The sequence below is a fragment of the Muntiacus reevesi genome, chromosome 3 (assembly GCF_963930625.1).
Source record: "Muntiacus reevesi chromosome 3, mMunRee1.1, whole genome shotgun sequence".
Lineage (NCBI taxonomy): Eukaryota > Metazoa > Chordata > Mammalia > Artiodactyla > Cervidae > Muntiacus > Muntiacus reevesi.
Window position 1 is genome coordinate 238980963 of NC_089251.1, and position 14325 is coordinate 238995287.

The following is a 14325-nucleotide window of genomic DNA, read 5'->3' on the forward strand; positions in this document are numbered from 1 at the left end:
AGAGCTGGACATGATTTAGCAACTAAACAACAACCAGGCAGTGAAGAGTCAATAAGCAACCATGAGTTCAAACTGCAAGGGGAATGATAACTGAGACTGGAATATAAAGCTGATGTATTCGTTTCCTAGACTACCAGAACAAATGACCATGACTGGGAAGCTTCAACCAACAGAAATGTATTCTGCTGCAGTTCTGGAAGCTAGCAGTCTGAGATCAAGGTGTCAGCAGGACCACATCCCTCAGAAGTCGGTGGGGAAGAGTCCTTCCTTGCCTCCTCTAGGCTCCTGGTATTCCTTGGCTTGAGGCAGTGCCATGCAATCTCCATCTGTCATCACAACACCTCTCCTTTGTGTCTTTGTGCCTGAGCCTTCCCTGGTGGTTCAGTGGTAAAGAATCTGCCTGCCAATGCTAGAGATGTGGGTTCCATTCTGGGTTGGAACAATCCCCTGGAGAAGGAAACGGAAACCCACTCCAGTATTCTTGCCTGGAAAATCCCATGGACAAAGGTATCTGGTGGGCTACAGTCCAGGGGGCCGTAAAGAGTTGGACATGACTGAGTGACTAAACAACATTCCCCTCTTGCTGTTGTAACAACACAAGTCACTGGATTGGGCCCAACTTAAGTCCAGGACTTTCTCATCTCTAGATCTTCTACTTGGACTTATCTTTTGGGGGGACGTTATTCCAAACACTACAGCTGAGAACTCAACAAAGAATCAATGTTTTCTCTGAAAGAGTAGACATAGATGAAGATCATGGATTTAGGTACCTCCAAATTTAGAAAATGGGTAAAGAAGTTGTGGGGAAAAAAAAGAAGAGAGCTGAGCTATAAGAAGAGAATTAGGGCCACGGAAGAGAGAAAAAATAAGACCAAAGGGTGATCTATCCCATTGAATATGGCAAAGAAGTTAAGGAAATATGTGGCAAGATGCCTTGGAAGGCATGAACTCATAGGAGCATGAATGTGTGCATGTCCACACACTCATACATACTCACACAGAGAACCACAGCTTCACTGTTAAGAATTTTTGTAATGAATAAATTTTTAAAAATGATTTTTCAGCTTCTCTAGGGAAAAATAAATAATTCCAGATCCTGCTAAACAATACATCAAAGAACTAACCAGATGTCCAGATCAAAGGAAAAAATAATTAGAAAATTATATAAAAATGTCTAATTTTCCAAAGGCAACAAACTAAAAAAAAAAAAAAAATAGCCTTGAACATGGGGGCATCAACTGGTCACAGAACAGAGAGTGAGAATCAAAAGAAATGGTTTTTGGTGAGGTCATTGGTAGTACAGCCTAGAATTTTAAGAAGCTGACTTTTAAAAAGACAATGTAGACCTCTTCAGGCTCCAAACACAAAGGAGGTTTACTGTAATAGATTGGATGAAGTCATCTGGAAAGGTCTGTGAGCAGGGGCTAAGATGTATTTCTATATAAAGGAAAAGACAGACTTTGGTAACCACTCAAGAGTGTAATAATTTATACTGTTACAGTATAGTTTTATGGTAATTAAAAATATAAAATGATCCTGAAAGTGCTACCTTTTAAATGACTTGCTATGAAGAAGTGCAAACTAGTTATGGTCACAAAATGAAGTCTCTGACCCTGACGTGGGGTCCCTGCTTCTCTCGCTGTTTCAATCTCTGTTTCTTGTGCATGCCCAGACTCACCAACAGTCCTCACATTCCTTGCATCTTTCAACAGGGTTCCTCTTGTCTGTCTAATACACTGCCACACACTTTTAAAGACTGAACCCGACCACCAAGCATTTGCCCTGGAAAACTCTGCAGAAAATAATTCTATAATTTGAAAAAATAACTATCCTTCTGATGTGTAAGATGAGATTTTATACCACAGCCATTTGACAAGAGAGCCTTATAGAAATAATAAGACAGCTTAATAAATGACTTTCCAAGTAACTACTGAGCTTCGGGATTTATTAAGTTCATTTCTATCTAATCCAGTTGCTACTTTCTAAAGACACATATGACAGTTTATAAATTACAATTTAAAACTATAGTTAAAATCTAAGATTAAGAAAATACAAAAAAGTTTATTAGTTGAGAAGGGTTAATTTCTTGAGCATTGAATTTACTAATTTCTAAGGCGGAAACAAAGACACAAGAAAACTGAGTTTCTCAAATACCTCAAAATAAAATTTGCTCTCAAGGTTACTTAAAACAACTGTCAACAACTCCAAGCAACAAAATATATGGTCTCATGTTCAATCACAGTTACTTAAAATGTCAAATATAATTCACCTGAATAAAGCAAAGAATGTACAGACATTACAGACATGAAAAGTTGCTTGCAAGTGGATTTCAACAAAATAGCATGTTCCAGGAAAATTTGGGATTAGAGAGATGTAATAGTGAGAATGTTTGGGAAAAAGGTATACCTAGAACAGTGCCTTGAACATCAAAGTATATGATAGTAACTGTAGCATTTTATATACAAAGACTTTTTTATAACAGAGTATATATGTATCAGGCAGACCCCCTGAGAATCTGAGAGTCAGGTCAAGACGTGACTATATGAGGTTAGAAACCCATGAAAGTAACATAAAGATTGTGTTGCTGTTAACAAAAAGAAAAAAAGTTGTCTTCAAAAATAAATATTTCCTTTCCTAATACATGCATCAAACAAGAACCTCCAACTGGGCCTTAATAAACCAGGACTTTAAGGTTTACAGATGATGTATTTGCTTGTATATAAAAGCTACTTCAAATAGACATATTTTATTCTTTACTGCATTTCAGAACTGTACATAGGGACGCTCTTCATAGTACCAACGCTGTTAGGAACTAGTTATTCATCTAATTACATATGAGTAAATGTTCCTATTAGCAGCCTATGTGGAAAAGGACTAGTTAGTTAAGAGGAAAAATGGATGGTCCCCTTCCCCATCCTAAGTGAATGAAATCACTCAGTCGTGTCTGACTCTTTGCGACCTCCTCCGTCCATGGAATTTTCCAGGCAAGAGTACTGGAGTGGGTTGCCATTTCCTTCCCCGGGGAATCTTTCCAACCCAGGGATCGAACTCAGGTCTCCTGCATTGCAAGCAGACACTTTACCATCTGAGCCACCAGGGAAGCCCCATCTTAAAAATACAAACAAAACAAATGTACGTACCTCCTCTGTTTCATCCACACTCGGGGATTTCACCATACAAGGAGCTGGCCTCTCCTGGATGTGCGCGAGGTCCTGGGGGGCACTCTGAGACCCCGGCATTGGAGGCAGCGGGGCGCGCCTCTTCTTGGGGGCATCGGACGGCAGGGTGTTTGATATATACTGTTTGGAAATGGTATTGCTCTTTGTAAAAGTTGGCCGGTGCTTGCTTACTAGAGGAGTCGCAGGGGCACTGACAGTCTAATACAGAATGAAAAGGCAAAATCTACAGGTAACTCCATGGTAAAAAGCACATGCAATTAAAAACAGATTAGAAGAATCTTATAAAATACTACATAAGAAAATACGTACTTGCTCCCGCTTTTTCTTACTGCGTTGAAATAAGCTGAAAAACCCTTTACTTTCTTTATCCTTCATAAGGTCTAGGTTTTGTGATATTTGGCAGGACTCTAAAATAGAAAAAAAACACCTTACTTTTGTTCACAGGGTTATACGTTCACTTCTGAGGTTTCTCTGGATTACTTTTCCTTGATAACTGTATTTAATGATAAAAGCTACTAGCTATGGTCTACTATGAACCAGGCACTCTGCTAGGCACCTCATATTTTAATCAACTCTCAAAGCAGCAAGCACATTTAGTATTATTGTTCCTGTTCCACAGTAGGGAAAACTGAAGCTTAAAGAAACTAAGATACATACTTGGGGCAAAGGTCAGGAAATGACAGCTAGGACATAAACCCATTTCGTAGTGACTCAGAGTCTGTTTTATACACAACTACCAACATTTAGTCCTTTAGTAAAAAGGACACTTTTTACTTTTAAAAGGGTGTTGTAAAAAAGATGTTGTTATCATACAGTTTGTCTCTTTGTTGATTTTGAATTAATACTTTTTTGTCTTAGAGCTAAACTATCATGAAGTATTTAATTCTCTAAAGCATGATTCATTATAATTACTTAGCACTCTATTAAATGTTTTAAAATTTTTTATTTCTGTAATCCAACTGGTTCTGGTTCTCAACTGAGGGTGATTTTGCACAGACACAGACACAGACACACACACACACACACATATTCACCCAAAGACATTTAACAATGTCTAGGGACAATTTTGGTTGTCACGACTGAATTAGAGTGAAGAGAATGTGCTGTTGGGATCTACTGGGTACAGACTAGTGATGTTGCGAAATAATACTGTAAAGCACAAGACAGCCCCCCAACAACAAAGAATTATCCAGCCCCAAATGTCAATAGTGCTGAGATTAAACCATATTTTAATCAGAACGGCAAATGTCAAACCTCAGTGTTGTATAGGTAACATTTCATTTTCTAAACAGTATTTTCTAATGTCAACTGAAAGGGCCTACAACAACAAATCCAGTACCCCTGAGGCACCCTGGCCCAGACTGTTTCTAAATCCCATTTCCCACTAAAAGGAGCCATCTCAGGAACCAATATGATAATGGTTTCTCCTGGCCACAGTCAGGACAATTTGGACATCGTAAGAATAACTCAATAAAGTGAAACATAGCACACATGTTTAATTCCAAGAATTCATAATAATACTAAAAAGTAACTGATTCTCACTGACCATTATTTTTAAAACTAAGGGAAAGAATTACATCTGTCTATCGAGAGAGACAAATAGCTGGCATAGGGAAACTGGCTTTTTAAAGAAATATCTCAACTACTAATTCCAGGAACATTTGTTACAGATTATAATTGTTTTATAACTCTTAATTAACTAAAACAGGTGCAGTGATGGTCACAGCAGCACTACCAACAACAGACAAGACATGGAAATAACCTAAATGTCCGTCGGCAGATGAACAGATAAAGAAAATGTGGTATATTGACACAATGGAACACTACTCATCCCCCAAAAACAATGAGACAACGCCATTTGCAGCAACATGGATGGCCCTAGAGATTTTCATACTAAGACAGAAGGAGAAATACAAATACCATATTGCTAGCATTTATACGTGGAATCTATAGTATGACACAAACAGACTATGAAACAGATTCAGAGACATAGAGAAAGACTTGTGCTTGCCAAGAAGGTAGGGGTGGGGACGGAATGGAGCGGCAGTTTGGGTGCAAACTATTATATGTAGATAGGATGGATAAGTGACAAGGTTCTACTGTATATCACAGAGAACTATATTCAACGGCTTGTGATTAACCATAGTGGAAAAGAATGTTAAAAAGAATTATATATATGTATAACTGAATCACTTTGCTGTAGAGGGATATATCAACTACACTTCAATTTAAAAAGATACCAGCAATGATTATTGATGGCTAACATCAATAAAGGTAACTTGTTATTACATGTCTGTTAATACACAGTACAACCCATGAAATATTCTTATGAAAAATATCTCCCCCAAATCTGATCAAGTCTCTAGATTTAACAATCAATTTACAGGAAATAAAGGATAAAGGAACATGTTAAGTGGCACCACAGGATGCAATCAGCCAAATTCTGAATGTGGAAAACACCATAAGACAAATAATCTAGTTTCTTCAACAAATAAGTTGCAGATTTTAAAAAGAGAGAGAGACAGGAGTGGGCATTTATACATTTTAAAAATATCTCTCCTCTGAAACACATATGAGTTTTATGGTAAATCACAATATAATCTCTGTGACATTGGAGACAAAGTACTATACGTTAAAATGTGTGGGATATATCTGTAGCAGAACTTAGAGCTCAATGATAGTCTTAAATACATAGTCTTTTCTAGTCTTTTTATTTAAAGAAAAAGTTTTGAAAATTAAATAATTTATGACAAAGTAGGAGTTTTTCCAGGAAAGCAAAGATAGTTAACACCAATAATTATATTAATGCAATATGCCTCAATAAGACACTAAAGGAGAACTATATTTCACAAATTAAAACTTCATAAATCTGATGCTTCAAATATTAAATAAGCACTATGCATTCCATACAATGAGTTTACTGACAATGCTAGCAACTAATAATAATAGGCATGTGGACAGCATTTTATGGTCAAAAACTTTTTCACATGCCTAATTCATTTTTTAGAACCAATCCTGTGAGGTAGGTGTCACAAGCTACCTGAGCTATTCTGAGCCCTTGTTATAAGTTGGGAACTGTAAAGAATTGGAAAAAAGAAAAAAAAAAGAATTGAAAGCCCTGGGTGACAGTAACTAGAGAGTTTGAATAACCTGCACCAAAACAAATAGACATTAAACACTAGAATTGAATCCAGTACCCATTTCAAGATGATGTGCAATACCTCTGACTTCTTTTTTTAAGAAATGCTACTATTTCATTTTTCCACTAGTTGAATGTAGATATACAATTAAGTTTCATTAGAACAGTAAATAGCAAGTTCACATGGCAGTGGAGTGCAATAACTATAACCAAAGTACTCATGTAGTTATTTTTGGCAAAGTAACTTCCAAAGTAATTTCCTCAACAGTGGTTAATTCCTAAGTCTTCACTTAAAGCTCAATTTCAGGGATCACTACAAGTCAAACACCAGGACAAACAAGGACTTGAGCTTACTTAGAAAAGCAACTCAAGTACTGTTAGTTTCCTGTTTCTCAAAGAGAGGCTGTAAATCATTGCACACGAAGTTCTAAGCCATCTGATCATATCAGACAAAGTAAGGAGGCAGAAGCATTTGCAACATTTGCATTGACCTTGTAGATTCTGGCACTGTAAAAGGAGCTTTTTACATTTTCCTGTTACAATCTCTGAAGATTATGTTCACAACATTTAATACTCTGCATAAACCACATACTTTTTCGGCCGGAGGGGATATTAAATCAGCACATTCAACAGCTTCAAAATGAGGCCAACAAGGTCATGGAATTTGCTTTGGGTTATGTATGTAGAGAGTGGCAAAGTTAGGAGTGAAAGCCATGTACAAGTAACAGAATGCTGCTGCTGGAACGAATCAAGGGAACATTTTTTTCTCTTGATTATCGTAAAAGTGGGAGGTGAGATCCAGACAAATAAAGTCATTTGCCTGATCAGCTTGCCAGATGAGCTTAGTAGCTAAGGTAATATCAGGATTAACATGCCTATCTTCTTTTTTTTTTTTAATTTTAATTTATTAGTTGGAGGCCAATTACTTCACATGTGCCTATCTTCTGATTATTAGCCAGTATACACTTTACAATCATAAGAATTTTCAACTCCTTTGATTAGTCTAGTTTTCATGACAGCCACTAGAAATAAATAAGCACACTATTACTTATGTGGGCTTAATTCTTGGAATTGAGAGGTTCATTGTGTTATGAAAAAATTCTAAATGGTGAAGAAAGAAGATTTCAGTAATTTAATAACACTTAATGTGTATAGTTCATTAAGTTTTTTTAGTAGGGGGTAATTATTACAGTAATCAATTAGCTGAACCTATTCTTTTTTAATGGGGAAAAGATTTCCAGACTTTATTATTATTGGCTAATTTTTAATAAAGTTTTCTGCCATGAAAGTATTATATTTCCATTATAAAATTCTATAATATAAAGAAGAGGAGGATGAAAAAAGTCACTCATAGCCCTACCACCCAAAGGTATCCACGCTTAAAATTTTTATATATTCCTTTTCACAAATTTCATATAAAAGTTTTTCAATATACTATATTAAACATTAAAGAGCTTTAAAAGCTGATTTTAGCATAAGCGCTTTCCATATTATTACAAAATAGTCACAAGCAATTTAAATTTGCAAACATTTCCTGTAATGAATATACACTTAATATTCTGAATAACTATTTCAAAAGAAATAATTTGGGACCCTTCTTGGAACCATCAAGCTTTCAGTGTATGTACCCAATAAAGGCCCTAGCAAAATCACTTTTTCTTGTCTGAGAGTCAAGGATATGTTTTTCTCATTCTTAATGTGATATTAATTTTCAAATAGTTACTGAAATATAATTATTGTATTAAATTCAGAAATCAAGGCAGGAGCTTATAAACTATTTTTCAGAAATAAAACCCAAAGATTTTCTAAATTAAAATCTCTTACAGAATGTACATATTAGTAGTGTTAAGAAAATAGGTAATATTATCAGCTTAGTTAGTTAGTGTTAGTCACTCAGTCATGTCCAACTCTTTGCAAACTCGTGGACTATAGTCCGCCAGGCTCCTCTGTCCATGGAATTCTCCAGGCAAGAGTACTGACTTGGGTAGCCATTCCCTTCTCCAGGAGATCTTCCCAACCCAGGGATTGTATCCGGGTCTCTAGATTCTTTACCATCTAAGCCACCAGAAAAGTCCCATTAGCAGGTTTTATAATTTATCCAATAGAAACAGATTTCATATTATAATCTTTCTACAGATTCATATATCTTACCTTGTAAAGATGACTTATTGAAGGTAGTAACAGAAGTGGCTACAGAAGGAGGGAGTAAAAGAGGGTAAATTGACTGTAAAGATAATGTCTGTTCAAGTATAAAACATCACTGAGTTGAAACATATGTCTATGAATTATTTAAAGCCACAATCTCAAGATAAAGTTGAACTTCTCTACACAGAGAAGATGTAAGTAATCATTCTTCACAAAGCTTTTATTACTCCTAATAAAACAGATTTGTGTTGAATAAATACACTTGCATTTATCTATTAGCTATCACAGAAACCAACATTATCTAAAATCTCCAAGTTTTAATACATTATTTCTATAGATTTATACTCCAAGTTATTCCTATTTTGAAGATTTTTGTAACTAGACTGACTCATCTTATAAGCTAATTGATTTTGGGTGCTGAACTTAGAAAAATATTTGTCAATATATTCCGAATTCAAAAGAAAATTAAGACTCAAATAAAATCATCATGAGTCTCCTGCAGCACAGTCGGATTTTTTACCGTCTGAGCCACCAGGGAAGCCCATGAATACAGGAGTGGGGTAGCCTGTCCCTTCCTGACCCAGGAATCACACCAGAGTCTCCTGCATTGCAGGCAGATTCTTTACCAGCTGAGCTACCAGGGATGCCCTAGATATTCAAAGGTAGATGGGAAAATGTAAAATGTAAATAACAGCTAAGAAAGACAAATTTTTATTTCAATTTTAATAACTGAACTCAAGTTAAATTTTATATATTTAGTTTTCTCTTTTTATTTCCAATGACATGTACTGACGTTACTACAGGATTCATTATGAGTTTGAGAACAGTTATACATAAACACAAAACATGCACACATATGCACACCATGTCAGATAGACAGCATGAAAAGTCTTACTTACCTTTGCTGACATCGATGGCATATAATTCTCTCAGTCCCAGTTCATTAAGAGACTTTGTCAAGTCGAGGGGCTCCTGAGACTGATAGTCCTTCAATAACTGTGTGTGTAATGGATCAAACTCACATTTGCTGCATATAATGGCGGTAAGTTCTTGAAGTGGTGCATGTGGGTTAACTCTCACTATTGTCTTCTGCGTTTTCTTAAAATTGATCACTACTCTCACAGTTTTCTGAAACACAGATTAAAGCCAGAGTTAAACCATAATTTACTCTTTTTCTCAAGATAATAAGAACCTTCATTTTATTGTGTAAGAATCCTTCTTCCATAGTCAAGTTCAATAATATAGGTAACATTAAGAATTAAAGTGAATAACATGATGATATACAAGTCCTGTGACCTTAGTTTTAACTTATGGTATTTCTGGTGGAAGTAAGTGGCCTGAATATCCATCCTGAGATCTGGAGAAGATTGGAGGCATTTTCTAGAATAGTCTTTGTAGCACTAGAATGTCATAAATTTCTGTCTCATACTAAGCCCCAGGTTCTATTCCTATATCTCTAGCACCCTCACATAGAATAATATGAAATTACCATAGTTTACTGACAAATTTTCTACAGTGATGTCTAGAACAATGAGATAATCTATGGAAAATTAAGTATTGGAACAAATGCAATATACAGTATATTTCTACTTTGTGGTAAGATTTTCATTTTGATTAATGAAATCCAAACCAGATTCTTGGAAAAATTTTGCTTATTAAGTAATCTAGATTAAATTCATAACTCTTATAAAGTATTAAGTAGATTTAAATCCAAAACAAAACATAAAAGCCTCTTATCTAGTCCTACAGGTGTTTTGCTTTATTCCTGAAAATATTTACTTTAAAATTAGCATACATAATAGAATTATAAATGTTTTATTCTTTTTTTTTAGTTGAGAAATATTTACCTTTCTAATGGTTTGTCAGTTGTCTCAATGGAAAAAATGGGATATTTTAATTAAGACACTAACATTTCTGAGCTTCTATTTGAGATAAGTGAGTTAATCCATATGAAGAGCTTAACACACTGGCACATTGTAAATTATCAACACATAAACATTAGCAATTGTAACTAACTATTGCTGTTGTCACTACTATTATTACTACTTTGGTTAATTTTAATATATTAGTAAAGAATAGTATAATAGTCCTCATTTAGATATTTAATACTGCTAACTCAAAGTTACCAAGAAGATTTTAAGCACCTCCGTATTTTAATGCAATTGAATTAAATTTTGTATGTAAAAGGAATTTAGAAACATGACCACATTAAATGAAACTTACAGATTGCAGCTCTTTAAAGTTTAACATATATTCCTAAAATATTACATGTAGTCCAATGCCACAGCATTAATAATACAATTTCCATTTAGAAAAATAGTATCCATATCTTTATGGGAAATAGCCCAATATCCTAATTAATATTTAATATTCAATCAAATGTTGTAGAAAGCAAAGAATTTTTAGTATTGTCCAAAAAAGGTAACTTTTTTGTTAAAAAAAAAACTGGTCATAAGAATATGAAGAAAATATGAGAATGTATGTACGTAAGTCAGAAGTAAATGAACTAATAAATAAACCTTTATATATTTTTTATAGTTAAAAATGGTTTATGTTGTTCCCAATGAAAGAGTATTTCTGGAAACCCATTACTTCTACCACCCCCTTTGCTTACAGAAACAGAACAATTTTATAAAGGAGAACTGATGATATTATCACCGTGGTAAAAAATTTTTGCTTAAAATTCATACATTACAGAAAACCGAGCCATCACACAGCTCAAATTAACAATAATTCCTAAGTTAAAAAGTTTCAACCACCATTCACCAAGTACAGAGAAGTAAAAAAAAAAAATTATTTAAAATTCTTAGAGGAATTTGTATTAAAGAATTCTAAAGCCTTTTTTTTAAATGTAAAATACTTTTTAAAAGAGTAGCTCAAAGTATAGGTCTTTCATAATTGTCAGATTCTGATACTGTCAAAAAGATCACTTTAGCACATCTAAAATCTAAAGTATTTCCCAAATCCTAGTTAACCCAAGGATAAACAACCAAGTGAATCCTAAGCAAAACGGTCCAGGAAAACATGATAGCCATACTTACATCGAATTAGACCAGGAAAGGCAAATTTTATTTCATTTACACTGAGCTGCAAAGAATGATTTAAAAAATTAACTTAGTATTATGTCAAAATCTACTATGAAAATCTTACCTCTGGTATTAAAGGTATAGGTTTTTTCTTATCCAGAATTTTTGGCTTTAAAATTACTTTCTCCACCTCCAACATTCCTATTGGTGTGTTTGGCTTAAATTTAATGGGATTGTTTTCAGCTGAGAGCAGATCAATCGTGTGACTTGATGGATTTAAGTGATATTGTGCACAGAGGAAAATCAACAAGTCCATCATAGGTTTACTGTAAAACAAGAGCAGTGCTGATCATGGAACAGTTTCATTACCTCTTCAATTTATTGTTTCAAGCATGTTTTTCTAGGGCCTCTTGGGAATGGCAACCCACTCCAGTACTCTTGCCAGGAGAATTCCATGGACAGAGGACCTGCTGGGCTACAGTCCATGGGATCACAAAGAGTCGGACACTACTGTGTGACTAACTTTCCTTTTTTTGCTTATCTTCAGCAGATAAAACAAGCCTACAGAATACTGTGAAAGCTGCGTAAAAAGCTAACCACAAGATATTATATCTAAGCAGACAAAATTATAATAGTTTAAAAATTCTAAGTAGTATTCAAGAAAACTTGGATCCTTGTGTTGGTTTAAAAATTCTGTATATTTTATCTGCCAAATTGTCCTCATATCATAGATTTCAGGAGAAGGAAAAGATCTTTACCCAAAAGCAGTCACTTAACTTAGCAGATGCTCCTTTACAATGTCATCTGGAATATGAGCAATCTTTAGCTTACAAATTGGTTCTGATAAGAACACAGTATTGTCACTTTTGGTCTTTGGAAAGCATAGAATCTATATGAGGAAGCCCACAAAATCCTAATGAGAAGTGTCATACAGACTTCTTAATTCATTCAGTTCAGTTCAGTTGTTCAGTCGTGTCCGACTCTTTGCGACCCCATGAACTGCAGCACGCCAGGCCTCCCTGTCCATCACCAGCTCCCGGAGTCCACCCAAACCCATGTCAATTGAGTCGGTGATGCCCTCCAACCACCTCATCCTCTGCCGTCCCCTTTTCCTCCTGCCCTCATCTTTCCCAGCATCAGGGTCTTTTCAAATGAGTCAGCTCTTCGCATCAGGTAGCCAAAGTATTGGAGTTTCAGCTTCAACATCAGTCCTTCCAATGAACACCCAGGACTGATCTTATTTAGGATGGACTGGTTGGATTTCCTTGCAGTCCAAGGGACTCTCAAGAGTCTTCTCCAAAACCACAGTTCAAAAGCATCAATTCTTTGGCAATCAGCTTTCTTTATAGTCCAACACTCACATCCATACATGACCACTGGAAAAACCATAGCCTTGACTAGATGGACCTTTGTTGGCAAAGTAATGTCTCTGCTTTTTAATATGCTGTCTAGGTTGGTCATAACAGCATTTAATATCCCTAGGCACTGGCGACAGGTTACAACTTTATGGCATACCTTCTCTCATATACCCAAAACTCTGCTAGATAGACTAGACTAAGTGTCAGCAAGCTACAGTCTGCAGGTCAAAGTGGGTCCACAGTCTTTTTTTTTTGGTAAATAAAAACTTATTGGCACACAGCCAAGCTCATTTGTTTATATAATATCTAGGGCTACTTTTGTGTTATACTGATAGATTTGAGTAGATGTGACTGACTGTAGGGCCTGCAAAACCTAATACTTTTTTACTAATTGGCTCTTGACAGAAAAGGTTTTTGTGCTAGACAGTGAAAAAATAACCAAGTAAATGTATGATAAAATTTCAAACAGTGATTAAGTGTTGAACGCTAAGAGTAATACAGAACCTATTTCTATATGAAATTGCTAATTCAACTTGAGATTCAGAGACACTTAACTTTTTGCTTCCCTTTCCACAGATTCCAACTGCTGACAAAGACTTGTTTTCATTAACTTCATCTCCCTTCTCTCTCCCATATACAAGTTGTACCCATTATATATATACCAAGAAAAACAAACAGAATTGTATGGTCTCAAACTCTTTCTTAATTGTCAGCATTTGAGGAAAACATACCAAAAATTCTTTTGTATTATGTGCTTTCTGCAAATGTCTGGAGGTCCTAAGCTGTTAGCTCATACTCAAGACTGAGGCAATAAAATACTATCTAAAAGTCTTATTTTTGTGAACTGAGGTTTACAGGTTGATGGGCTTCACTTGAGGGTAATCAGGTGGCCAGCTTTTTTTCTCCCTCCCAATGGTAAATATAAATGTCAATAAAAGATAATTCTCCAATTTCTTGCCTAGATTATGAACAGCTATCATCTTATAGAAACTTGACAGGGAAATGAGACTAAAAACCTCACTGTCCACTATGCTATTTTTAATTTAGTACATCTGTTCCCTTATGCACACAGCCTCAGTCTCCTAGGTGGAATTCCCAGGTCTGTAGTATCCTGCTGGGGAAGAATTAGTTGTCTGACATTCCGTGGTCCTGAGGTCAAATACTTTATACAGATTTTCAAACCATCCCCTGGGTTCAGCTCCCTACCCCACGCCACCCTCAGCTTCTGCGGTTGTTGCCCATTCTTACGCCATTCCACTTGCTATGGGACAAACAGGAATTTTTCATAATGGTGCACTCACTTCCCTTCTCTCTCCCACATATTAGTTGTGCCCATTATATATATGCCAAGAAAAATGAATAAATAAAAAATATGTCCCTCAATTAAAAAAAAAATTAGTCCTCTGTAGTATGTTTCAGTCCCCAAATATGTTTCCTATGTCTTTAGTAAAGGCTTGCACAGTAATATTTAGGAGTTT

General features: G+C 35.4%; 1 protein-coding gene across 7 annotated transcripts in view; it reads right to left on the reverse strand.

Annotated features, from left to right (window-relative positions):
• Positions 1 to 14325, reverse strand: part of COBLL1 (cordon-bleu WH2 repeat protein like 1) — a 166929-nt gene that overhangs the window by 43071 nt on the left and 109533 nt on the right. For 5 of the 7 annotated variants that reach the window (XM_065931669.1, XM_065931666.1, XM_065931665.1 and 2 more), the window contains 5 exons: positions 11614 to 11815; positions 9363 to 9591; positions 8470 to 8508; positions 3489 to 3586; positions 3141 to 3377 (listed from right to left, as the gene is read on the reverse strand). In XM_065931669.1, the coding sequence (XP_065787741.1) occupies positions 3141 to 3377; positions 3489 to 3586; positions 8470 to 8508; positions 9363 to 9591; positions 11614 to 11815 (805 nt within the window). The remainder of the gene's footprint in view (positions 1 to 3140; positions 3378 to 3488; positions 3587 to 8469; positions 8509 to 9362; positions 9592 to 11613; positions 11816 to 14325) is intronic. The other 2 variants (XM_065931671.1, XM_065931668.1) reach the window with 1 other exon arrangement.